The sequence below is a fragment of the Poecilia formosa genome, unplaced genomic scaffold (assembly GCF_000485575.1).
Source record: "Poecilia formosa unplaced genomic scaffold, Poecilia_formosa-5.1.2 Scaffold235, whole genome shotgun sequence".
Classification (NCBI taxonomy): domain Eukaryota; kingdom Metazoa; phylum Chordata; class Actinopteri; order Cyprinodontiformes; family Poeciliidae; genus Poecilia; species Poecilia formosa.
The window spans coordinates 105140-133137 of record NW_006800174.1 but is presented as its reverse complement, the minus strand read 5'-3'; the positions used below and the strand labels follow the sequence as shown (position 1 = coordinate 133137).

The 27998-nt window shown below is 38.2% G+C and overlaps 1 protein-coding gene across 4 annotated transcripts in view; it reads left to right on the top strand.

The window, feature by feature from the left end:
- Positions 1–25711, top strand: part of LOC103149722 (MTSS I-BAR domain containing 1) — a 53960-nt gene extending 28249 nt beyond the window's left edge. Inside the window, exons 4-16 of one of the 4 annotated variants that reach the window (XM_007569020.2) lie at positions 7627–7711; positions 8413–8504; positions 8619–8693; positions 9390–9401; positions 14474–14631; positions 14872–14979; positions 16369–16466; positions 17606–17831; positions 18519–18590; positions 18816–19076; positions 19484–19651; positions 19753–19909; positions 20393–25711. In XM_007569020.2, coding sequence (XP_007569082.1) covers positions 7627–7711; positions 8413–8504; positions 8619–8693; positions 9390–9401; positions 14474–14631; positions 14872–14979; positions 16369–16466; positions 17606–17831; positions 18519–18590; positions 18816–19076; positions 19484–19651; positions 19753–19909; positions 20393–21036 — 2156 coding nt within the window. In that variant the 3' untranslated portion in view covers positions 21037–25711. The remainder of the gene's footprint in view (positions 1–7626; positions 7712–8412; positions 8505–8618; positions 8694–9389; positions 9402–14473; positions 14632–14871; positions 14980–16368; positions 16467–17605; positions 17832–18518; positions 18591–18815; positions 19077–19483; positions 19652–19752; positions 19910–20392) is intronic. The other 3 variants (XM_007569022.2, XM_007569023.2, XM_007569024.2) reach the window with 3 other exon arrangements.
- The last annotated feature ends 2287 nt before the right edge of the window (positions 25712–27998 follow it).

The following is a 27998-nucleotide window of genomic DNA, read 5'->3' as shown; positions in this document are numbered from 1 at the left end:
ATTTCTAGGAGGATATGAACTAATATAACTAATAAAAGGAGCAACCCTTTGAATTTTGGCACAAATGTAAAATTATGCCCTCGACCTCCCCATATGTAGCATTGTCTGTCCATCACGGCTAAACATGATCCTTGTGACACTTTGGTAATCGGCTGGAAGTTGGTATTCGGTGCCTCTGCAATAAAAAAAAGATTGACGACTGTGACAAAGTGACACTTGGGCCACTTGGTGATACACGAAGCATGCGTTACTGAATCCGTAAAGTGACCTTGGCTATATGGAGAGACAGAGATGCTGACTGATGCAACCAGCAGGCAACACTAAGCGCTAGTTTGAGTTACGGCTGTCACCTGATCGGTTTCTTGTGGCGACTGTTCAGCCATCTCTAAAGCTGGATTTTTAGTTTGTTTTTTTTTCCATTTTTGTGGAGATTTTTCTCTCTGACATCACTGCTAATAACACGTTTAGACTAAATTTGATTTAAATGAGGGGTGGCGATATGGTCTTGATGTTTCATTGCAATATTCTGTTGCACCATTGTGATAAAAGTGACAATAAGAATTACTTACAACTACTTTTTAAGGTAGCTGTATGACTGTGACTGCACATACAGAAGTGTGATTTGTGTCACTAAGCTGCACATTTATACTGAATTTAATGATATTTTCAAATCAATTGATATTTATTGATACAGTCATTAAACAAATAGTGGATAAAATATTAAAACTAATGATTCCAACAGTAAAACAGTTTGGGGGGGTTAGACATCATTAATTTAAATGTATTGTGACGTGATGAATCGGAATTATTTTCATGAGAATTTTATCACGATAAATGATAAAAGATGTGATAAATGCTCACTGCTATTTTAAATAAGGATCTACTTTGCTATTGGATCACTTTTGTCCTTTCCAAAGTTGTTTGCACTTATCAACTTTAAAGTTAGACAATGATTGTTTAATCTGTTTTTAATCTGTCATATCACTTTTACTGCTTGTAGTTGTGTGACAAGTCTTTGTTACCTTGTTCTCCATTTCTTATAACATTTCATTCCTACTTTTCCTCTCCTGTTTTCCTGTTCTGCTCATTTCCTCCATCATGCTCCATTTCTTAAAAATAGCTCCCCAGCCACAACTTCCCTATAGCAACTAGACAAGAAATATAGTGTGATAGCAGGGGCTGGTGATTTAGTGGCTGTCCTGCTGGGCTGCAGCTTCAGCTGCTCCAGTTCCTCAGCCTGGTTCCACCAGCGTTCGTGCGACGTTTCTCCCATGGGAATGTGATGGCTGAGTTCACATCCCAGTCGGAAGGACAGGGATGGGTTTAAATTCCCATCTTATATTCCAGGTCACCTACTGTACACAGCACCACCACGCTGGTGCGCCACAGCGTCCCATCTTCAGGGCCAGTCGGCAGAGCGGCTGCCATCTTTGAAAAAGCGGTCAGAAACATTGGGTCATGCTGAAACATTAAGGTTGCATCTTGGCCCACTTGGCCCCATGGCCTGTTTCTGCTCCACAAGAAACTTCACAGAAAGTTCTGACCCTCTAGACTGGAGATGGTAGAAAATGTTATCTAACATTTCTAACATCTTTGGAGACTTAGGTTTCAGAAAAATACCTCGTTCTACCATGGAAGTGTTAGAAAATGTTCCACTGAAGATATAAACTTAGTCGTATATATTAATCAGTCATCAGCAGTGCCATTTAAAGTCTTCAGTTTTAACACTGGAAAGCAGCGACAGTAGCTTGAAGGACTACATTCATACAAGCTGATTTGACAACCTCGCGTACGTGGGCTATTTGAGAATAAATGGGAGTCAAAAGGTATTATTGTGTGCATGAGTGATATTCATTTAATCTAGAATACATCATATGTAGAGAACCACAATTCTAGAGATTACCATCTTCATGTTTGACCTTGCTTAGTAGATGATTTAGCTAATCTATTTTCTATGGGTTTTTAGGCAGAATGATGACGTATGTCTGTTTCAGTTATTTCATCATTAGAATGATTTGGGATTGAATTTTATTTTTGCTATTGGTTCTTACTAGTGATTCATTCATACATTAAATGCATCAAAACTAAGATTTCACTTTTTTTTCAGTCTCCAATTGAACACAGCATTAGCTGTTCGACAATGTATCTTTTAGAACTCTAAACTTACTAAAACCCCCAAAAAATTACTTTGGGAATTTGTTCCAGATTGATTAAAAATTATTCTAGCCTTATAGCACTCTCTGGAAAATCCACCTACTGGTGGTTTGTAATGTTTCCTTTTGAACGGTTGATTAAAGCTGACATAAACTAGCCGTTGCTTTATGGATGGAAATGAAAATAGAATATTTATGAGGAAAAATGAGCTTCCATTCCACTTAGAAATGTTTTGTAATCTACTGAAGGCTTGCATCAGATCTTGTTGCCTTAATCAGGTAATTACTCAGTAGTGTTCCACTTTTCCAACTTATTATGTGCTAATTTATGGAAAAAAAGCATTAGGCCATATTTAGTACAATAATAAGTAATTAAACCTTTAAAATACAAGTGAATTTTTGAACTTTAGTATAACTCGCTTGGGGTCAGCTTTTTTTCTGAATAATTGAGTTGAACTGCACCAAGTTCGTTCACTTCTTCACATCTCTTTTGACCTGTCACAACCTGAGATTCTTTGGAAGATTCGAAAGTGACCCGGTTTGATCTTGCGTGCAAACGAGCTGCTGCAGAGCCTCCTGTCCGACATTTCTGCAGATACAGCAAAGATGAGAGCAATCTGTGCCTGCAGGTCAGAAAGAAACGCCTCTCTGTCCCACTGAATTGGGTCAGGCGGGTGTTTTCTCAACATGCAGACACACTCGCTTGAGAGGTCTGGTGTTTGGTCAGGCAGTTTTACTTGGCCACAAACTTATTTGCTGGAAGTTGGCATGAATTACGTTTCCCTGAGCTTAGTGTTTGAAGATTTGGAGTACAGTTTTTTTTTTTTTTTAAGATTATAGTTTTGTGAAAAGCTGTAGAAGCAACTTTATGGCAAAAATGCAATACCATTGCACAGAAAAGACCACCTTCTGTTTAATCTACTTTAGATTATGCTGAATTAAAAAAACATGGAGCTGTGACCCCCAATGCTATAAGGTTTGGAAGATCTCCTTCATATGGATTATGTTTTTTACAACTACTAAAAATAAGGCAAGGCTAAATAAGAAACCAATAGTTTCTCAGCATAAATGTGACTCGTAACACCTAATATCATGGTGCTTTCTAAAAATATTGAAGAAGCTACAGCGGTTGTATAGACCTAATGATAGGTGGTTGAACGGCTGTGGTCTCGAAGACTGTGGGATCCACAGTAATGGGAGGTGAAGAAATGTGGAGAATTCAGTTTGTGTGGAAATGTGCCCAAGCCAACACCGAGACCAAGAGGATAAATCCTGCTCATCTGTTAAAACGTTTTACTTTCACTGCTACAGTCACTCATAACGACGTGCCGATCCTTGGAGTTGACATCCCATGTCATACAGACCATCCAAAACCAGATCTTTCAACCTAAAATTCAGCTTGCAAGATCTTCTGGGAGAATAAGAAATCGAGTCAGAAATCTAAAAGGTAAAGTCACACTGAGGATGCAGCGACTTGGTAAAACTTACAACTGCCAAATTTTACTGACGGGAATTTAGCCTGAGAGGAGGAGATGAGGTGAGAAGAGAGGAGGTAACACCTAGTCTGGAGGTGAGAAGAGAGCTGGCAGGGGAAAAGATGAAGTGCAGCATTAAGCAAACGGAGGATACAGCAGGATCTGGGATGAGGGGAAATGTTGGGAAAAGTGTCAGATGATGTGTGAAGAGGAATGATGGGGAGAGATTGTGTGAAGGAGGACAAGCAGGAACAGGAAAAAGTGTTGGATTTGTACTTAAAGTGGCTAGAAATGTGCATGGACAACTGATGGACCGTATGATGTACACACCCCGGAGTTTTACATGTTCAGCAGATATCTGAAGAGATACATCATTTTCATGATCTTCAAAATGGTGAAAAAAAAAAAAAAAAGAGTTCTTACTATGCCGAAACGTTTAACAGCAATAACTTGAAATAGTTTGGAGACTTGTTTCTGCGTAGTTCTCTAGTGGTCCAGTCAAAGGATTTCAGTCTGGTTCAGGCCTGGACTCATTTTTTAGCTACTCTGTTGCAGAGTTAGTGCTGTGTTTGGGGTCTTTCTTCTATTGAAGACCCAGTCTCGGTAAGTCTTCAGCTGGGCACATGGTCTCACATTTGAGTCCAGAATATTGAGTATGTTTTTTTTTATTACTATTATTCTGTGCACATCAACTGCTTGGAAGATTTACAATCTGACTTGAATCTTTTCCTCTGCTAAAATTGTAGCCCTCAAATATTTTTTTTTAACATTTTTATAAGCTTTTCCAAGTTGATTGGCAGAAATGACTCCTTTGATTGTAGAAATGGTCATGACCGCTGCTGACTGGGTCTACTGTGGTTTTCTGGTGACTCTACAGACTGTGATCGCTTTGGCTCAAGTCTCATTGTTTCAGGGTATCAGCTGTTATATTTGGTTTCAGTTTAATGAAAGCTGATATATCTTCACTGACGTCGAGTCTGATTTTAGCTAATCGGATGTCAGTTGAAGATTTTACACTTTAAACCAGCAAGGTTTTTAGTGCCGCATCCATCAGTTCCATCGGGACTATAAAAATCTCAGTAGTTGGTCATCCATGCTGGCAGCATTACAGTGGTACTATATTTTAACATGGTCTTCTCGGTGACGGGCAGTAATAAGACAGGCAGAGGTCCTGAAGAGAAAATGAGAGTCAGAGTGGGTGTGACAGAGAAGTGTTAGAGGAAGGAAGAGGAAGATGTGAGGAAAGAAGGGAAGAGCAGAGGAAAGAAAAAAGGAGTCACTGGTGCATTGCAGTGTTCATCACCACGCCCTACACAACACAGGTTTGTTCACAACCGAGCAACTTTGAGCAAGACTCAAGCTGCATATCTGCTTCTGATTAAATGAATTCTGGCTAATTATCATTTAAGATAAACATCTGAGTTTAGACAACAAGGAGGTGAGCATGTCAAATCCTTCTCAAGTGTGTAGCAATGCAAGCATCTTGTTGCTGAAGTGTTTTTGTTGGATCTCTAGTCTGTCAAGCAGAGATGGAGAGACCCTTTCCCCAGGAGGGAGCGTCCTGTCAGGGGGAGAGAGAGGATGGCCATCTGGGCCCTATCAGGTGCCTGTGGAGCTTCTGCTGCACTGAGAATCAGTTTAGACTCCATCTATCGCCACCCTGCTGGAGTGTCCTTCAACAAAACCTTTACACCTCGTTGGATGTTTTGATTCACTTTTTTTCATTATTATTATTAATAGTTTAAACAATCTATATCGTCTTTAAACTCAATGACTCAAGGTGACGAGAGCTGATTTAAAAAAAAAAAAAAAAAAAAAAAAAACCCCTGAGGATTTTTGTTACACATATCTGAAGGCATCAGGAGAAACAACCAAATAACTTAAAGTCTACATTATCTCTAAGTGAGAGCCACACAAACTGCAGGAATTAACAGATTAACAGAAAACAGGAGAAATGAGCAAAGTGTTCTGCAGCAGATGGCCTGGCCCAAACATCAGGTCCTGCTCTCAGACTCCTGGAGTCGATGTGGGACTACATGGAGGGAGAGACCACAGTGAGATGAACTTAATCCGCAGAACTGTGGTTGTTTTTTCAGAGATCTGGGGAACAAGTGACCTGCCAAGCACCTTAATACAAAAAAAAAAAAAAAACAGACAAAATGTTATGCACCTTGAGTGAAAACTTAGAACTTTGAAGTTTTCAGTGCTTTAAATCCAGAGGTTTAACATGGAATGATGTTGGATATTGTTACCCGACTCTTTGTGGAGAAGCGTTAGCAGTGTTTGACATTTGCAGACCTGTGGATGGTTTTACACTATGCAGTGTGCACAAGTTTGAACTGCTGCTGTTTGTGTTTCTGAATGGTCAATACACCTTAGGCATTAACGATTATTTATCTTGACTGTTTCAAGTTGTGTTTTCCATCTAGCTGTAGTATTGTAAAATCACTTCCATAAACTGGAATTAATGGGAATCCTGCACTATTTTGGGATTGGGATTTATTAATTAACTTTTTTATTGCTTAAAAAAGCAATAAAGGAGGTCCTTTATTACATTCCTTTTCTGCAAAAGGAATGTAACCCCAAAAGCAGTATAAAAGTATACTGGTCAGTTTGTATACGGGTCTGCATCAACAAAATTTACTTATTACATCAACTTACATTGGAACGTAAAATCTTCTACTCTGTAGATCCATTACACCAGATTATTTTTCAAACATTTACCTTTGCTTGTTTTGATAAGGGATCTCGGCTAATGAAGACCTAAATTCAGTTCCTCAGAAAATTAAAACATTACATAAGATTAGTAACTAATTCAGGCTATTGAACAGTTTGTCACTGATCCCTTTGCATTTATTGCAGCAGCAAGAAGCCTGTCTGTCCTGTTGGGTTTAATGTTTCTCCTCTTGGAGATGCTCCTGGCAGCCTGCTGGCCTGTCAGTCCCATTAAAGCATCCATTGGTGCTGCTGGCAGCGTAGGGAGGTGCCAAGTCCTTCCAGAAAGTTAATAAAGCATCTCCATAAAGCTTGTCAACAGAGGGAACAGTGAAGTGCTCTGACTTTAGACTTTACAAAACACAGTGGACTAAAACCATCTGATGACATATAGACCCCTCAAATCATCACCAGCTGTGGAAGTGTCACAATAGACATTAAGCAACTTCTGTGCCTCTGCCACTCTTCATTCAGTCTCTAGGATATGGATTTCCAAATTAATAATTAATTTGAAATGGGTCAACTGAATCCAGCTCTTTTTCCCCTTAGATGGATTGGTTTACCTCCAAGAACACGACAATTGCAGCTGATCCACCACACAGATGTGCCCAGCATATATGCTGCAGTCTACACCTTAACACTCAAACAAGCTTTGCTTCAAAAGCAACTCACAAAGCTGCAGTTACACCTAATGCTTGTGCAAGTGTTTTACATTATTTCTTTCTTCCACACAATTTTCTATTGATATACAGGGGACAGCAGGTTGTTAACAGCCAGCTTCTTTAGCAATGAGCTATAGCTCATTGCTAAAGAAGCTTAGCAATGAGCAATTTTTTTCTTCCCTCTATGGGAGTGATCTTCCTGCCATGTATTGTTTATATAACATTATAAACAACATATTGTTTATAAATATGGTAGAAATGACACTGTTTCTTCTTTTTTAGGTTTAGAGGTAATGTGTGAAATAAACTTTGGTTAACTTGGGGCTATGATTGTTAGGGTAAGTGTTTGGTGTGGGGCATAAATGCAGTTACTAAAATGAATGGGCGTCAATATATATGGGTAGAAATGTGATCATTTGTGTGTGTGCTTTTGGAATCAATACGATATTTACGTGAAAATATAGCGCAGCACAATAATGGTTGTATACCTTATACTCGTGTTGCTATGCAACACACTATCTTTTTTTTTTTTTTTGTCTGTGCAGTTTTTATTTGAAGACAGTTGATCAGTTGTTGCAGGTTTTGAAAGCCGACAGACTGTTTGTTTGTTTTTGTTGTCAGGAGGGACCAGAGATATCGGTTCAGCGCTCACCAGGATGTGCATGAGGCATCGCAGCATCGAGGCCAAGCTCCGTCAGTTTTCCATGTGAGTAGATACGAGTGTGTGATAAATGGGTACCATCTTCTTCATAGTCTTCCTAATAAAAACTATTTTTTTTAACTTTGCATAATGGTAACTCATCTCACACTTAGTCTTTTTCCTTCATTCCCTAAATAAATTTCTCCTCAAAAATGTGTGATGGCTTGGCCCTGTGTGAGTCCGATATGTCCCACAGTTCAGAATGAGAGAGTCAGTCAGGTTGAAATGGGCAAAAGATTTGCATACCATGTGGGCCGTCCTTCAGCTCCTCTGCTGATCCTGAGGTTTTCATAAGATGAAATTATAGATTTTACCAGGACAAAAGAAACCAAAAGCATTGTCCAAGTAACGTTAAAAGCCGAAGAGAGTGAAGATATTTTAGAAAATAATCACTTCTAGGACTGCAAAGGTACTTTGTGAAACAGGTTAAATTCGACTCCAGCAAAGAGAGTTTAGCAGGAGCTGCAGTTATTTCTTTAACACAACAATTTAAAATACTTGCAAATTCTACATCTACTACCTGCGATGTAGATGTTCTGATCCTCCTTGGTAAGTCATTTAAATTTGCACTCAAATTTTCCATAAAACTGATCTTCCAATTGACTAACTCTAAACTTTTAACTCTTTTCTATGGAACAAATGTAAAATAAATCTTGTTCCGGAGTGTTTTGTTCTGGAAAACCTTAACAGTGTGTTTATGTTTCCAGGGTGTTTCTGGACTGCCTGATTAACCCTCTGCAGGAGCAGATGGAGGAATGGAAGAGAGTGGCTAATACTCTGGACAAAGACCATGCCAAAGGTTTTCATAAGCACTCTTGCTTGTATTCCTCTGAATTAGTTTGTATGAGACACTAAAAATCAAGCCCTGGGTATGTTTTTCTATTTTTTTCTTTGTGCAATTGTCACTTGACAGAGTATAAAAAAGCCCGTCAGGAGATCAAAAAGAGATCATCAGACACTTTGAAGCTGCAGAAGAAAGCAAAGAAAGGTTTGTATTCTTTTTTTTATCTTGGCTCTTTAAGCTTACAAGTAAAAGTTGTCATTTAGGCAAGGGTTAGTAGAAGCAGGCATGGTTTTCTCAAAAAGCTAGAATAAAATATATATATATATATAATTTGGACTCTATTTATATGTAAAACGAGTTTCCTTATGCAACAAAACAATCTGACATAATCATTTCAGATAATTTAGTTTTTAATTTTTTTAGCATGATTCAGACTTAACATTTTACAGATTAGTCAGACTATCTACTTGGTTAGCCAGCCTGCATTCTGCTGCTTTACAGATAAGAAACTCATTGTTTGCAAGCTGTAGTAGTTCTATTCAATCCGGTTTATCTATATAGCACCAATTGCATGGGAGGGTATAAAGTACTGTGTAACTCTATACTCTATCCAGCTAGATGTAGCTCTACTTTCTCTGGTACTTTCTCTGAAATCTCATGAAAGGAAATTGAAAAAATATGAACAAAAAAAGTTTTGTTTTTTGAAACCTTTTCCATTTACAGCCTTGATATCCCTTGATACTGTGTGGCAATATTTTATTTGGTGAAATAAATAAAATAAATGATTAGAAAAATGTCAGTTAACAAAATGTTAAAGTCTGACATTAAGTAACAATGTAACATTGTTTGTTCTCCTCCCTCCCTGGTCTTCCCCCGTCCAACATGATCAACTTTATACAGCTGATTTTTTCGGTAAGTTAATGGTTTGTAATCTTTCTTTTTTATCTTGTTAAACTCTTCCAGGTTGTTCAGTAAAAAAAAAAGAGAGACTGACTATTTCTATTCATGATACCTCTTCTGTTTTTTTTTAGTTTTGTTTGTACAGCTCAGTAGCTCAGCTCAGTTTTATAACCAGGGATTTATTTGGAACATATCATGACGGTACTCCGCAAAGAGGAGGTGAAAGATTGTAAATACATCAACAGTCGTAATGTCAGATGTTAAATAACAAACACATCTCCAGCCCTCTGTTGATGTCTCGAGTTTTATAAATCTCCCCCAGACCACATTTGTCAACGGGGGAGACGAAAACAAAAAAATGTTCTCATGCTGTTTAAATGTTTGTGACTCACGAAAGCCGAGGCCCTGAACACAACAAAGCCCAGTTTTATGCTAAACAAGATTCCTTACTGAAAAACATTTTTTATTGCTTCTTCAATAAAACTTACCATGACTTCCATAAGCGCGAGTGACACGAACACATAAAACCATAGAAGGGCAGCAGATCCTAACAGGAAACACTGAAATTCCACACAGTAAACACTTTGAAAACATGACAGAGACATGCTGTTAAATCGTCTTACTGATGGACTTCAACAGCAGCAGCATCTTTTAGCAGCTGCTGCTGCAGGACGTACCTAAATTCATACTAAATTTCAAAGCTTTTGTTTGTGCTGCATATTCAAAGAGTTTGACTTTATTTCTCCTCCTTTAAATATTTTTCTCAACACCTGTCAAGCTGAGAAGTATCAGTTTATTGGTGTGAGTCACAAGAAATATTTTAGTTGCTTGATTTTATTTATTTATTTATTTTTTCAATGAAATAACCGATATGCTCAATTCTTTGATACCATCTTACTGGATATTTCTGCAGCTTTTAATATGGAAAACATGACAACAACTGTCTGTGCATTCTGAAATCGGTTTGTGAGGGTAAAGAACATGTTGTTTCAATTCTGTGGAGATGATTATTCTCTGAAGGGGCCAGAGGTAAATGTTGACATCCATTACAGAGTTATTTCTGGCCAGCACCTAAATATCTAATCTCGGTCTTGCTGATTTATTCTGATACTCCCCAACTGTACTCCTCGTGAGCCATTTGAAGACTTGGGATTAGTGAAATTTTGCCTGAGCAGATACTCAGTGTCTTGAAAACATATTTTGATACCTCATAATTTGGAGGCTCTATAAGGTCAACAGTTTCTGAAAATTCTTAAACTGCCCCAATAATCCATCAAGCAAAGACACAATATTGATAAGCTAAAGGATTTGGAAAAGATCAGTGCAATTACTACATGTAATTTCAGTCTGAATCATGGATTGCATTATGACAGAACTCAGAAGTTTATGATAAAAGACTTGTTTGAGCTGAGCCTTGTGAAGAAAATAAACAGGACCTTAGATTGACCCCAGAGGACCCTCAGATGTGGTCAAGCCGCTTCGATCGTCTGGCACTCCCAGGCTATTATTGGTGCCCGAGAGGAAACTCCCTTTGCCGTGGCTTTGAATGTTAAGAGTAGAGGGAGTTTCAAAGAAGAAAAATGGGAGGAGAGACAGCTGATAGAATTGGATGAATGTTATGTAAGAAAGTGAATAAACAAATATCAAAGATTCTTTAAATTATGTTCTGAAAGATTTTTATATACAGAATATGAATCTGTGTGCAGTGTTGTGAAAAAGTATCTCCTGTGAATGCTTTGTTTGCCCAGCGTCTCTTTTATTGTTGAGTCATGAACTCTGATCCTATCTGGAACAAGTGAGACCTGTTGGTATGAATATCTCATTACTTTTGCAAATAAAATCGTCATTTATAATCTGCATGTTGTATCAACTCAAACTATCTTCGTCAAATTTAAAAATGAGTTTGATCCAAAACATGATAGTGTGACAAAACCAGAAATAAAGGAAACTGTAAGGAGACCAAAACCCAGCCAGCATGCCTAGGTGGGACCCATGTGGGGACAAGGAGGGCAGACTATATGGGTCCCATATGGGTTTGTCCGCGGGTTCCACGATGGCCCCACATGGGTTTGCCCATGTAGGGCCACAGCCCACATGGGCCCTGCATGGGCCCTAATTGGACAAAACCCATGTGGGCCACCACCATATAGGGCCCATGCAGGGCCCATGTGGGCTCTGGCCCTACATGGGCAAACCCATGTGGGGCCATCATGGAACCCGCGGACAAACCCATATGGGACCCATATAGTCTGCCCTCCTTTTCCCCACATGGGGCCCACCTAGGCATGCTGGCTGGGAAGCTTTTTCTAGGTAGGCCTACACCCTGCGATGTGCCCCTTTATGAGACATTCTCAAACCCACCTCCATAAACACCACACTAAACCCAATATAAGCTGAAATTTGAGCAACTGCTATCTCAAATGGATTAACTGGGCTTTTGTCTTGGCTGGATTGTAATGAACAAAAAAGGAAGAATGGATAGAGGAGAAAATGAAAGAAAGAGGGTGAAATGAAGAAAACTATAAAAACCGTGGAAAAAAAAAAAAAACATTCCCGTCTCTTGAAAGCGAGGCTTTTTCTGTTTATCACTGAAGCATCTGCTTGGAAAAGTTTAGTTGGAAGGAGACAGACTTTGCTCCTATCAGTCAGCCTCGCCACAGAAGCTGGCTTTGGACCTCGCTGGAGGAATGAAGAACTTTAATTACATGTTTATGTCTGCCATCAAACACAGAAGGCTGGATTTCTAAGCGGGAATCTTAAAGGATGAAAAAAGTAAAGCCTTTCTGGTGCAAGAAACAAACAAAAGCTGCAGTGAATAATAAAATTAGTGGACTAAATGGGATGTGTTGGCAACTCTAAGCAGCTTGAGCCCTAGGACATTGCGACAAACATTTCACACTTTGTCATCTTTTATTGTGAACAAACCCATGATAGACTGAAAGCAGTAGAGCCATTCTTCATTGGGTCAGATAGTTATTGTTTAAAGGATAGTTGACTTTAAGTAAATTACATTCCTGCTGCCTTAAACCCATCTTCTGAGTAATTCAGCTAATTACCTGACCAATTGGGGCGGCTGATAGAGCACTGAACTTTCTAGTTCAGCATATGAGGCAACTGTAGTTCCACAAAAATGAAAATGTATAACTTGATTTAAATGTTATGCAATAGTTACTGGTATTACTACAGAAATAATCAAACATTGAATTAGGGTAGGGTTACTTCATTAGTTAATTCATTAGTTTTATCTATAATAATTATTTACTGTTTAATAGATGATGAACTCCTTTACTTTGCACACTGTTACTGTCCATCTATTTCCAAACATCTGAGTTTGTCTTCTTTGTAAGTGAGAATATACATAAAGCCCTTTTTTCAGCCAGTTGACCATCAATGTGCAGCAAAAGGTGGAGATGGGGCGATGTAAAAATACTTTATGCTTTTTGCTGCTGGAGAAAACTTTGGTCACTTTAGCGCCGTCTCTGGAATCTCATTAAAAGAACTTTGAGCTGAAGGAACAATATGACTGAAACATCTTAAGCTTTTTAGCGCTAGATATATTCTGACACTGGTAACCATTCCCATATACATACGTAAAAGACTAATGAAACATTCATACCAAAGCTTCTTTCTCTGTAAATTAACACTCATTTATAACAAATCCCATTTATGACTACTTATTTAAACTGTCACTTTAAACCAGTTTTTTTTATTTTTTTATTATTATTTTAAAGAGCAGGGACACAACCAAATCTTTTAATGTAAGCTTGTGGTTTGAAAGTAAACATGATGAGAATAAACTGACTATAGAGTTGAGCAGGATCTGAAATATGATGCCATCAGAGGGGATTGTGAGGACAACATAACTGACAGACTCTCTAAAATTAATAATCTTCAGCACCTAAAGGGGGGGGACGCTTCCATGATGGGACATATATCCTGTTACAGTAGCTGGTAGAGTGAAGTCTGAGCATGCAGACGAAGCTGGTCTTCTGTGGAACATTACACTCTGTCCCTTTACAAATGAATCTGGTTTGGCTGCATGCTTCACATAAAAACATATCAAGCCAGATGTTTTCCAAAAGCAGTTGAGTAATTCCACATGTTTCCATTTCTTCATCAAAACTGCAGAGATTATTAGCAGTCCTCTAATAATGTGTTTTAATTGGACTCCAGCAGTTGTTTGTTTCCCAGCTCATCTGATTGGCTGTTTGAATCTGTGATGTGGTTTACTGGTTAGTGGGAGTCTCTTATTGTTGTGAAGCCGTTGGAGTGCTTGTAGTGTGAGAACAGAGGTCTGTACAGAAGTTCTGAACGGTGAAACTGGATCCCACAGCTGGATGATAAACTGGATTTGGTTTGCCTGAAGCTGTCCGCCCCCTCCCTCTTTATTTCCTCTTTGTTTCTCCTAGCCATTAAATCCTCATCTTAATTATGATGACATCAGCGTGATAAAATGTCCCCATGTACCACACACAGAGTTTGATCCAAAATCCAGGTCTCTGTTTGACTGCCATCTCAGATTCTTTTTTCATATTTTTATTTTTCTTGATTCTTTTTCTGAGCAGTTTGACCCCCTTTTTTATTAATTAATGTATGGCAAAGACTTTTTTTCCAAAAAAAAAAAAAAAAATTCATATTTTGAAACTATCTTTAAATATATGATTTTTAATTGCATTGTTTAAGTTTAGCTCTTGAATTTTAATGTTTCTAACTAAGCAAAGTAAATATTTAGTGGGAAATTAATCAGCTGCATGGTATTTTGTTAAACACTATTGGTTCACTGGGTTTTATTTAGGGATATCAAAGGAGAAGGGGTTAAATCCTATGCACGCCAGAATTTTATTATTTTTATTTGATGAAAGGAAAAAAAAAATCCTCCTTCAGAATTAAATACCAATTTGTGTTTGTGTAGGATATAAATTCCTATTAAAATTCAGATTAAAACTTGACAAAATGTAATAAAAAAAGCCGTAAGGTAATGAATATGCAAAGCACAGCAGACGGCAACCTGTGTGAGCATGTCTTAGCTTTTCCTCTGCGGTATGATGCATTATAGCTGTGTCTACCTAAATCTGTGTGTTTAGGTCGCGGAGACCTTCAGCCCCAGCTGGACAGCGCCATGCAGGACGTCAGCGATAAGTACCTGCTGCTGGAGGAGACGGAGAAGCAGGCGGTGCGGAGGGCGTTGGTGGAGGAGAGAAGCCGTTTCTGCATTTTTGTCTCCATGCTGCGGCCAGTCGTGGTCAGTGATGCGTTCAAAAATGTTTATGCTTTCAAACAAATGGTTTGATGTGAAATTGTGTGAAGAAAGATTAGTGTTTCCACATCAGTCATAGTAATATATATTTTTAAGGTTGCTAAAATCATCAGATTCTACATAATAATCATACTGAGCATTCATTTTTAAAATGACTGACTTCATTCTGCAGTTATTTAGTTGTGCAGACTTGGAGCGCTCTGATCTGATGTGTTTGCATGTCAGGATGAGGAGATGTCCATGCTGGGGGAGATCACCCACCTCCAGACTCTCACAGATGATTTGAAGATCCTGACCATGGACCCACACAAGCTGCCTGCCTCCAGTGAGCAGGTACCAGTGTTTGACACAAGATGAATCTGATTCTGCTTAGCTGTGCATGCTAATACACTCTCAGTTATTTCTCAAACTTCCTGTATGAACAAAGATTAACTGTCAGAGACAAAAACCTGCTCATCGTTTCATTGTAAATCAGAGTTCTTGCTTATAAATTTTTGTTGCTTTTCTTTCTCTTCATGAAGCTCCAACAAGCTCCTAATATTTCTTTCCTCTAATGCAGCTTTAATCTAATTCATATTTGCTCTACAGAAGTAAGAATTCCACTTTAAACTTTTAACTAAGCAACTAGGTTGAAAATAATGTAGAAAGCTGATCAGTGATTCAGAAAATATCATTAGTTGATTCTTTTTCTTTTTTGTTTTTTTCAGTCCAACTTTCCAAATGTTTTTATTTTATCTGAGACGTTGCAGTTTAGTGGAGTTCTGGACGGAATTCTGTGAAGTACAGATCCAACTGGAACACCACATTTTGGATAATTGTTCATTGACTGAAAAGTGGGAGTATGTGCGTCCTTTAAGGAGCCAAAACCTGTTTGACGGAGCTGGAAGCCAACTAGCAGATGGTCGGCCTCCACTTACTCTGACACAGTTTCTGCCAGCAGTGGATAAATCAGTTCAAATGATCAAATCTATGTGAAAAGCGTATCGTTTAAGAATAATTTCCATCTTTTATAACTACTACACTTTGCAAAAAAAAAAAAAAAAATGATTCCAGTAGAAATAATTAAACATCTATTTCTGCATAAGTGAAAGAACATTATTCCAGAGACGTTAATTACCTTAATCAGATGAATCCTTAATGTTTCTTTACATTAGAAACCAGCAGTAAACCTAAACATATCATGCTGCATAATTACAAGCAAGAGATTTTCTTTAGCTATAAATAAAATATAACACGATTCCTATTTTGCTTGTAGTTGACAACAATTTAACTCATGTCTTTATTTCCTTCTGTCCTTTCCCTCCTTTTTTCTTTCCTTCTTTCATTATTTCTCCATTTGTTTCTTTATCCCTTCTATCATTTTCCTTTCGTTTCATTACCTGCTGTAACTTCTCAATAAACCTTGGTATTTAAACATTTTAAATTGGTGTAACACATTGGAGAGTTTAATATGGAAAAATCTGGAATATTTATATGAAACATGTTGGAACCTTGAATTTATGTTTTCTTTCTGCCATCCACAGGTTAATGCAAACTTTGCAGATGTGTTTTTATATATATATATATATATATAATATATATATATATATAATGCTAATGAACTTGTATATCAAGAGCATTATCTCCCATGCCATCTCCTTCTCCACAAAGAAGCGTCAGAACCAGAAACTTTCCTTAATCCTCCTTTTTTTAAAGACTGTTTTCTTTTCCCTGTTTCTGCAGGTAATTGTAGACCTGAAGGGCTCAGAGTGCACCTGGTCTTACCAAACTCCTCCCTCCTCTCCAAGCACCACCGTATCCAGGAAGTCCAGCATGTGCAGGTGTGTTTGACAGCAGAGCCCTGCACTTAACATTGTTATGAAACCAGAAAACCAGGAAGGTTCAATAAGAACATCAATCAATCACAAACTGAATCCTTTGTGTCTTTATCGTTGGCTGCACTTTTTACAGCTTCAGAAGACCATTTGGACCAATTTGGGAACATTTGCTAGTTTTAGGGGGTTTTTTTCACCTAACTGTGGATTTTATGTCTCATTTTATTATCTTTTGTCATTTAATTGTTAATTTAGGACAGTGCTTTTTCTCTGCATTTGTTTATTTTGCATTTACTCATAGGATATTTTTAAATGCATTTAGACTTCTTTTTTTATCTGCTGTATATTTTCTCCACCGTTTATGACGATTTTATGCTTCACATTTTTTAATGTCTGATCTCTGAGTATTTTAAAAAATAAATAAATTACAGCCCTTCTGGGAGTCTTTGTTGGATTTTTCTATGGGTTAAGACTTGGAGCTTTAAGTGTTTTGGATCACTTAGCCTGTTTGGTTCAGCCAGCAGACGGATACCAAACTGTTCATTATCTGAGCAACCAAACTTGGTGAACTGAGAATCAATTCCCTACTGCCACCTTGTGGTTACTACGTTGACCGTTTTTTTTTGTTTGACTTTTTCTTTTTCCTGAAAATCCCAATTTTCTTAGTTTTTCAGTAAGTTTTGTGAACATTTTATAAAATCTGCTCTTGTCCTTATGCTTCTGAGGATAAACTTGTCTTTTGGTCTCGGTGCAAACTTATCTCTGTGGTTTTGGTGTCAATCCAGATATAATTATCTTAGAAAACCGATTGCGGTCTGGCTTGACTCACTGTGAAAAAGTGATGATCCAAACTTGGATGCAACTGTTGCTGCTTTTAAGTTCTTAAACTTTAAGAATCTCTAAATGAATCATAAATTGTTCTGTCTATATGCACAGCATCGGGGTTTTCTTTTATGTTCCAATACATGATTGCCTTTTTGATTTTCATTCTTTACAAATTTAGCATTAGCATAGTAGGACTTTGAATGAATAAAGGCAATATGTCGTCTTCACAAAAATCCCAAGCAAACAAGAGTTTTCCCCAAACACACTTTCCCTTTTAATGAAGTTGAGCCATCTAACATTCCTTCTCCTTCGTCACACAGCAGCCTGAACAGCGTGAACAGCAGCGACTCTCGCTCCAGCGGCTCACACTGCCACTCCCCCACCTCCCACTTTCGTTACCGTGCCTCCTCCTCCTCATCTTCCTCGGTGCTGCCCCAGCAGACGCCGGCTCGTCTCTCTTCGGTCTCCTCCCATGACTCTGGCTTCATTTCCCAGGATGCCTACCAGTCCAAATCCCCTTCACCAATGCCTCCAGACAACTTGCAGGTAACGGTTGCTGGTTGGTTCCTAACGCACCTGAACACCTCTGTCTGGAGAATTTCTAAGCATCTCTTTATTAAAGATGTGCTCCTCTGATCCTCTGCTCAATGTTTTAGTTTAACCTCAACTAACAAGTCTTAGTTTGACCTCAGTCTGACTTTTTTTTTTTCATATTTTTGTGAACTGAGGTAATACAAAAGTCTTCTACTGCAGGAAAGATGCTGCCGTTTTGCATACCGGGTTGCATACAGCAATAACTTTTGCATTTCCAGTAACATGTACAGCATGCAATTAAAATCTAAATGTTTCAGCTTTGTGTTATTGTTTGTAAATTCATGGCTTCATGTCTCTGCTCACCTCATGACATCTTGGTTTGGTTAAATATGACAAACAGCATTTTAATGTTCAGTGGGGAAAAAAAAAAGCTAAACATCTCTGATTCATGGTTGACCTTCATCATCTTCTTTTACATAAAATTTCTGTGTCGTTGGCTTTTTTACAAGCCTGTCTTGACTCCTCGGCTCTATCATTGGATTTCATTAAGATTTGCTCCTTTTATTTTGTTTCGCTTTGTTGTTGGTTTTTTCTATTATTTGTTTCTGCGTCTCTTGTCTTTATCTTGCAGACAGTTTGTTTTGTTTTTCGGTGTGCTTTGCTGTGCTGCAGTTGTGTGTCTCTGCTTTGTTCACTCAGTCTGTCAATGAGGAGTCCTCCTCTTCCTCTTCCTCTCCCTCACATCCTGAGCCCAGCTCCGGGCAACAACAGGTGAACGAATACATGTGGAAACACATGCTGGTAATACGGTTATGCCTATTCTGTTATCAATGAGCACCGACTTAGAGAACAAAAAACTACCCTACTGAGGTTGACCCACACTCGGAACCCCTTCACAAAATAGAATTTTCCCATCTTCGCCACGTTTTCATACCAAACCACCATCATTAATTTTGCACTTGTGTTTCTGCCTCTCCTTCACCCGCTCACCTTCAGTTGCCAAATGGCTTTGACCATCACGCTGCCCTCTGTCTTCACGGAGTGGTCCTGCAGGGCCTGGACACCCACCTCCACCCTTCATACGTCACCTATTCCTCTTCCTCCACCACCACCTCCCCCATCTCCTCGCCCTCCTATCAGTGTGTTTCACCTACCTGGGCGTGGTCTCGCTCGGGTTTCAGCCAAACGGGAGAGCTCTCGCCTCCCGGCCCGTCAGGGATTGGAGTGATCCCATCATCCAGAGTCCCGTCCTGGAAGGTTTGATCCGCATTCCTCCATGATTTCCGCCCATTTTCCCTTCAGTTTTTCCTTATTTCATCTCTGCTCTTTTCTTTCATAGTGGAGGCATCCAAGATGCACAAATTGGAAACAGAAATCAGATTATTTTCCTCTGCTGGTTAGATAGTTTAATGCTGCCAAGCAAAGCTTCACACTCAAAACAAAAGACTATTAAATCTGCAGAATGTAACTAAGAAAGTAGAGGAGTTTTTTTTTTCACAGATGTCTTATACTGTCTTGGCATAATGATAATTTTAACAAAACTATATTTTTCATAAAAGTTGCATGGTGCAGCTTTAACTGCACCCATTAACACAGATTTTCATTCCCACATCTTTGCTACGAATGGAATTACAATAAGATGTTGAACTTTTCTTCTTGTCCAGGACTGGGCCAAACCAGGTCCGTACGACCAGCCGATGGTCAACACTCTGAGGCGGAGTAAAGACAGGAGAGATACTACAGATCCCAGCAGCCACCAGGGCTCTAATGTCACCACTCCAGTTGAGGACCAACAGGGGATTAAAGGAAACCACACTGTGATGTCTTCAAAAGTCTGTTTAAGGAGAAAAAAAACAAAAAAAAAAACATTCAGAGACAGAATTTAAAAGCCAAAGATGCAAACCTTGACAATGATCTCTTGCCTCCACTCCAGGGGGAGAAGGAGGCCCACGAGGAGCTGGCCAGAGCTCTGGCCCGAGGCCTCCAGCTGGACATCCACGGCTCCAGCAGGGACTCGCTGCAAGGCTCCAGTGGCTACAGCAGCCAGACCAACACACCCTGCTGCTCAGAGGACACCATCCCTTCACAAGGTGCATGCACACATTGTTACTACTACTGTTACTACTGCTACTGACACAATACTACAGTAACATACGGAATAATTTTACCCTCGTAAAATTCCATAAAGCAGGATGTTTTTCAAACAGACAGGAGCTTATTTATAGTCATTAATTTTTTAATATAGATGAAAAAGTACTAGTTTCACTGGCAAATTATTTCACTTATAAAAAATGTCTCGTCATAAGTTAACATACTGGTGGAGCTAGTACTGTTTCATTAATATTAAATAATTATTGACTTAAAACAAGCTCCTATATCTTGCTTAACAGTTACTTGTAAGTTAGAGTTGTCTTATTTCAAATGTGCCAAGATGTTTGTGCTAGAAACTAGACAAATGCATGGTTAGATTTTGTGTTTTTACAGTATTATAGACAAGATTTTGATTGAGAAAAGCTTTAGCTAAGCATTTATCCTGGCTAAACTTACCTTGACAGTTTCTTTGCTCTCCACAGTGTCAGACTGCGACTACTACTCTGTCGGTGCTGATCAGGAGGGCGAACATCAGTCAGACTTCGATAAGTCCTCAACCATCCCAAGGAACAGTGACATTAGTCAGTCCTACCGCCGCATGTTTCAGTCCAAGCGCCCTGCTTCCACTGCCGGTCTGCCTTCTAATCACTCAGCCATCATTACCCCTGGGGTGGCTACGATTCGACGGACTCCATCATCCAAACCCAACTTACGTCGACCCTCTGGGGGCCTGAACTTGGGTCCAATCCCTATCAAGCCCCCTATGATCCCAGTGAAAACCCCTACTGTGCCTGAACATCCTGGTTTCCCAAGCAGAGCAGAAGATGGTAATACACCACGGACCCCGTTAAGCCCCCCTACCACCCCTTTGTCACCTAGCAGCAACGGGCCGCTGTCACCAAAGTCCGTCGCCTGGGGAACCCAGCAGCCGGTCGAAGGATCAGATCCTCCTACCCCACCGCCTCAGCCGGGCAGTCGGCTGACAGAATGGGAACGCCGGCCTCTCCCTGAACTCCTGGAGGAGACGGAGTACTGCGAGATGGAGGACTTTCTGGTGACTATCCGGCGAGGCGTTAAACTCAAGAAGACAATGTCCAATGACCGATCGGCTCCCATTATTCACTGAAACCACCAGGGTCAACTGGACTACACATTCTGTCACTTTCACAATATTGTCTTGAAAGGACAGAAAATGGCTGTAGTGAGCAAGAGTTACAACCTGAAATTGTGCCAAAATAGTTGGAAGTTGCCCTGAGACTGATCGAGGATCAGTTTGAGTGTAAGGAAATAATTGAAACAAGAAACTTTGACCACTGGTACCTTGGACAAGTCTGCTTTGCTGTACATGGTTTCACAAAGAGGACGATCAGTTAAAAAACAAAGGAAAGTTGGTCTTATTCCATTTTACAAACAAGCATACATACTGAGAACTCAATACTGGTTCTAAATTAGGGAAAGTTTGGTCAGAATCAAGCAGGCGGTGTAGAAGGACCATTTTAGGAGTCTTAGTTGCATTTGACCAGTGAAATATCCTGCAGGGGATTACTACAATGGTCACTGATCTGAGATTTTTGCCTCAGGGCAACTTCAAGATGTAAAAGAAGGAAAATGATTTACTTGTGGATTTTGAGAGAGTTGGATAAAGTCTTTCTGGTAGAGGAGAAGGCTTAAATGAAATGGAAAGAGAAGAAGATGAAATAGAAAGATTCAGAGCAACTGAGCAATTTCAAAAAAATGACAGATTATGTGTGTGTAAATATTCATTTTTTTTTTGTTCTATGCTCATTTCACATCCTCATAGTCACCTTGTTTCAACTTAATGTGCCAAAACACCCCAAAAATAGTTTCCATGTACCTGAAATGATCCCAGTTTTGTGTAACCGGTTTTCTGTTTTGTTTATGTAGGGTAGCACATAGAGTGTAATCCTTCACTACAAATGGTTTAATGCTACAGTTAAACAGTAGACTGCCCTGCATGATGTTACAGTTTAAGTCATTTTTAGATTTGAAAGTGAAATAAATCCCAGCATTGATTGCAGTTCGGTAAGCTAAATCTGCTTTACTGTGCAAACCCATCCATGCCTGTAAACTTAAAATTAAGAAAAAAAATCTTTAGGTACTGTTAAATATTTATTTTTTGTAATCTAGGTTTGACTTTTGTTTTAAATATTTGTTTTCTGTAAAGCACTTTGAATAATTCAGACAAATTAAAAAACTGCAACAGTTAGCAATGAATTACTGCAAACTGTAAACCTATATGTGCCAACGTTACTGTATGTGTTAGCATACATAGCACTACTAGAGGCTGTTACTGCCTTTCTCTGGTAATTGGAGTAAATTGTATTGGTCTGTTGTGGTGAAGCCTTTGTGCTGATATTAGCTGGCACTGGTGTAAGCAGTAGTGGAAAATATTTTAGTAAAAAACATTATTTAGTCGGACTTTAAAGTTGAGTAGCGTGCTACAGTAAACAGAGTATTAATGCAAATCATAGAAATATGTGAGGATTTGAAATAGAGATTTTCTGGGGACAATCATCAAGAATTTAAATTGCATTAAAATGTTTTTAGTTCAGTTTTAAACTCGGTGAAAATGTGCTGGAAGCCTTTCAAAGAAAGAAATGGTAGATTGGAAAATCAAACATTCTTTTTTTTTTGATTTGCAGTCATTTTGTGGATGGAAAAAAACTTGCATTCAGATATTGTAATTTACGAAATTACCACTGTCCTAATTATCGAAAATTCTTTTGAAATTGGATATTATAGAGGGTTTTTTTTTAATTTATACTTTTTTATGTTGATCAATGTTACGGAATTTTAATTATTAATCCAAGACTTCCTGGTTCTGTTGGGTATAAACAGGACATAACAGAGGTCCATTCCCCCAGCCAGAGGAAATGCCATTTAGGTAAGGCAGATGTATGTTGACTAAGAGTCAGAAAGAAAGTCTCATAAAAATAGATACTTGCCTAACTTTGCCCATACCTACTGTCAGAGCAATAAAGAAAATGCTGAAAATAACTAGAACTGTGACAAATCTAACTTGCCAACATACACGGTGAGGAGGGTAAGAATGAAAAGTTAGAGAAATGTATAAAAAAAGTGTCACGTTTGGTCCTCCAGTGCCTGGTGTCGACTGAGCGACGTGGCATGAGTCTGTGTGTTGCAGTATGCAATAGTTCTCCATTGTCTGGTCTCACTCTACCCAGTTAATGTCTGGTTTGGACCTGGCAAGTTGTGGGTCTCCATTGGCGGCGTGTTATTCATTATGTGGACATGAACATGGACAGGAACATGGGTGGGCCATGAGATAAAAGCGTAGTCCACACATGTACCCTTGGACGGCCAGTTTCACTAAAATCTCTTGATATATTTATTGATTGCGGGTTGTTTGGTCCACTTGACTCTACATGCTCTCTTCCACCACAATTGATAAAAAAGTTTGGACCTCAATGTTTGACCATGGAATTATGGTTTCCCATGTTAATTGAAAATGGTGGTTGAGATATTATTCCACAAGTTTACAAAGTCCGGCCTTCAATTGTCCATTGACATAAATCAATCAAGTTGCTTGAATGTCAGGCGACCAAGTGCAGTCTGCTACAAATCAAATGGCGTGTACATATTATCTGGCTTTTACCACCCTGAGGAGGTTCCAGAAGACAGGAAAGAATTGTGCAGGATCTGCAAATGGAGATGAATTTGGCTGAGTAGGACTGGGAAAGAACCAGTTGAAGCCACGCCCATGGAGAAGAGGCATATTTTATGGCCCATCGTATTCAGGAGACCGTTTCCTTTGTCACCAGGCAGGTGCTTAATGTGGCGTCATACTAGTGAGATGACAAATGTGACACATTTGTATGCCTCATGCTTGTCCTAGTCAATGGACTGTGTTATCAAAAGTACCTCTGCCCTAACTGTACCGTACCATTGAATGATGGAATACGGGTCGGTTGCATGGGTCACTGTTACAAAAGACACAGACAAAATAGCATCCCCATACCTTCCTTGTGTGTTTTTACCAGAGGTGCCATGCTTTGGGGGGAACTGCAGTGGATTTATTGGGTTTCTAATTCCCTCAACTCTTAAATTTCCACCGTTGAGACACAACGGTTAAATTGTCCCATCTTAAAATCTCATTTTGAAAGTAAAGATTCAGTCTCACCCAATTTTTCCTTCTAACTGTAAGTTTATCTGCTAGATGTTTAATAATCAAAAAGGTTTATATGTTGGCATTAGTGAGTAAACGACACAAAAACCTCCTTGTGCTGCCAGAAACTGCTATAATGTGGCATCTTCACACATTTAAATTATTTATTCTTTTAAATATATATATACTGTATATGCATTTACATTTCTAAATTACCAGCTGTACTTTTACAGTATATGAAACCTATAAAGATAGTTGATATGCATGATAATTCATGCCTTTTTTGGTTCATAATTTTCCACTAGAACTCCTCCCCTTAGTTAGCATCACTCTAAAGGACCCCATTTACTCTTCCACCCTGTAATGTTCCACATGAATCATAAATGTGTCATATTTCTTGTGACTGCTGTGTGTGAGAACTCAAGCCTGTCCTGTTTCCCACTCCAGGTTTACAAAAACAGTTGTGTAGCTGATGCGATGCCAAGCGTATGAAGCTGAATGTTTGAGCCTGTGACCAACCAACAGTGGGTGATTTTTCCCACTGAGGATCAGACGAGTATCAGGAGTTGCATCCAGTTGTAGCGTTAAAATATTCTGCTTGACTATCTGCACCGTTCCTCAGTGTGTTCAGTCAGAAATGTTATTTAAAGTTTAACTCGAGTTGGATCTACAACCATTTTTGTCCTGTGCTCGGCGTGTTTACATGCCATTTCTGTCAGTGTCTCCTTAAAACCCTTTAACGTTTGGCCTTTGACACAAGCTGCCAAATTTTTTTTACAGTGTATGCTGAATAATTTGAATTTAGGTTTTGTATGCTTTTCTTACTTCAGGTGCTCTTCTGTGAAGCTTTGCAATCACTCCATTGATAAATTGTTCCAGCTATTTATTTTCAACTTAGTTTTTTTTTTTTTTTTTGAGAGAGACTGTAAAGTTATCGTTTTACCCCAGTAAAACTTTTATTTTAGATTTATTATAGGCTTATTGTGGGCTACCTGCTGTACATTCTGGCATTTGTACATTTGTATAAATGGTCTAATTGTGCAAAATTAGAACATTTCAGTTGATCTGACTAAAACCTTTGAACAGTAAGACAAGCATGCTGTCTTGGGAACATTGGTTTTGGTGTTTGGAGGTGGGTTATGTCTGGGGAGATAGATGCTAAGAAAATATTTAATAAAAATCTTAAAATTCTTGTTTGATGTTTTATTCTTTTTGGTTTACTTTTAATTTTTCTACTATTATTTTAAGATTTAGGCACTCAGTGATAGTAAAAAAAATTACATCAAGAACAGATTCCTAACAAAACAGATGTTAACATTAAATCAGGAAAGTAAACATTCTGTTAAGACTTGCTAACACAAGTTTAAAAAATGTTCTGGGATATAAATACTAAGCTCCTGGCCTAATTGTCAAACCCACCTCCAAACAAGTTAAACTAAAATTACTTCAAATTTGTCCACAATCATATCCTTACTAATGCTAATATTGTTGTATGAGACATGCTTGTTTTTTTCTCCCTTTGGTAAGTTTTTGAATTTTTGATTTTCTTATTCGTTATTTCATTCAGTTGTCACACGAATGTAAATTTTTCTACCGTTAACTCAGATGAATAAATTCCCCACGGGCTTTTAACACAATAAAGAGTAAAGCTGGATGTGTTGCGATGCGTGTTTCTTCTTTCAATTGAGTTAATTCAACAGACGGATTTAAGAGGGCTTTAATTTAGCAAATCAAAACACTTGTTTCACTATTTTAATGCAGGAAGTTAGTCATGTAGTCTTGTGCTCCTATATTAGGATAAAAAAATCCAAATATATTTCAGATAATATTTTGTCATTTTGTATTACAGCTAGTGAATAACCCAAAATGTAATTATACAACACTTTTATAATAAAGCAATGGTTGATTTGCTTTAACTGTAAGGTGCAAAACACTGAACTAGTTTTTGTTGGAGAAGTTGTCTTAAGAATTCTCTACTTTACCCGTTCATTCATTTCTAGATGCATGGAAAAAATGTTTTATGCAGAGTATCTTGAAACAACCAGTTACAAAACCTATAGAATATAAATCAGAGATCTGACAAGTTAAAATGTATTTATTTTGCCAAGCAAATAGAAAACTTAAAACATTTCTAAATGAGTAAAAGTAGCTTATGTTTTATATTTACTTTGACTAACACTTTTACCTCTGAATGGAAGGTTTTCTCAGCAGCTGTCTCTGCCTTGCTACAGGGCAAGCAGCATAAATAGAGAAGAGATTTAGGTACAGCGACACCCGCAGTAAACATTCTCATTTATTATATTACTTTGTTGCACACAATTCTGCAAAATCACTGTATGTGTAGACAGAACAGCTTCTATAGTACAAACATGTTTTGTGTGGCAGCTGCGGTTTCAGACTGACCACAAGATGGCAGCACATTGCATTCCTTTGACAAAAGAATACTCATAATTCAAACATTTTTTTTTTATTTAAATCAAGCAAATATTGTATTTATATTAATTCTTAAAAAAAACAAGCATAATGTAAACTTGATGCAAAGGGAAACAAATCAGGTTGCTCATGCTGACAAACGGCACACCACTTATTTTAGTCCCAACTTCTAACAATTTAATGCATAACCTGAACAAACGATAAATTGTTCATAATCCTTCACAACAAATCTTCCTCTGAACAAGGCAGGCAGGAAACAAAGTAATCTCCCTCCTTGTTTTAACTCCTGCAGCTGTATTCATGCTCAGTAAGTTCAGATCAGTTTCTTTTAGCTCTGAAGTCTTTACTTTAGTCACATAATTTGTGCTCATCACTAATAATACATAATATGTTCAATAAAGTAGATAAAATTACAAATAACATATTTGAGTTTTGGTAAGATTCTACTTTTGTTGGATAAGATAAAATATATATTAAATGCTAGCTGAGCCTAACAGAACAGATAAACATTGAGGAATGTGTGATCCAGTGGATCAATTTAAGATGCCTCTCAGCTCCTCACAAAACAGTCAAGCAGATTTTTAAATGTCTCTGAACTAGATATGCTCTGAATTCTAAGGCTCATATCATTGATTTTCTAATTACAATCCAAAGTTTTAATCAATTCAGATTCTCTGCAGGTCAGAACAGAATCAATAATTGTAAATCTGTAACAATAACTTAAGCTGGAGCTATTGTTGCATGCCTGCATCACCAGAAAAAAGGAGGAAAAAAAACATCTGCATAAATTAAAGAGTTCACACCAACTATTTCACAATCAACTACATTAGTTTAAGAATTTTCTCCACTTACGTCTCCTACATGTGATTTTTCTTTCAGGAGCATTTCAATAAATCAGAACATCAAAAAGGTTTATGAGCTATTAAAGCTATGATTAGTTTGGCTCTCACCTGATGAAACCTCCAAATTTGTTTCTCAGACAAATTAAATTAATTCTGTTCTTTTAAAAAAAATGAGTTTTTAAAACAGAAATGTTACATTCTTGACACAATCACAGGGAAGATTCAGTTGACACCTGTCCAATCGAGTATTCAATATTTTTTTTTTTTTCCACAAGTAGGATAGGTCACAGGAGGTCATTGCTAAAGAAGCTGGCTATTCAAAATATCTCAATGTGAAATTTGATGGAAGGAAAAACAGACACCAAATCTATCAACAAAAATCACATCAAAAAGCTACCATTAAAGAAACCTTGGCTTCCTTAACACCTCAGTAGTGCCTCAATTATTTCCTTTAATCCAACAAGTTATATTATTGCAGTAATTTATGCAAAATGGTCTTTGACCAAGCATTAAGATATACAATTCAGCATATAGGTATGCTTTTCAAAAGGCTGGGATTACTGCACTAAAAATCCTTACTTATCCTTAATCATATTGTCCTTATGCAATGTTGAAACTTAATTAACTTTGGGGTTTCATTAACTGTAACATAAAATCATAGAAAAA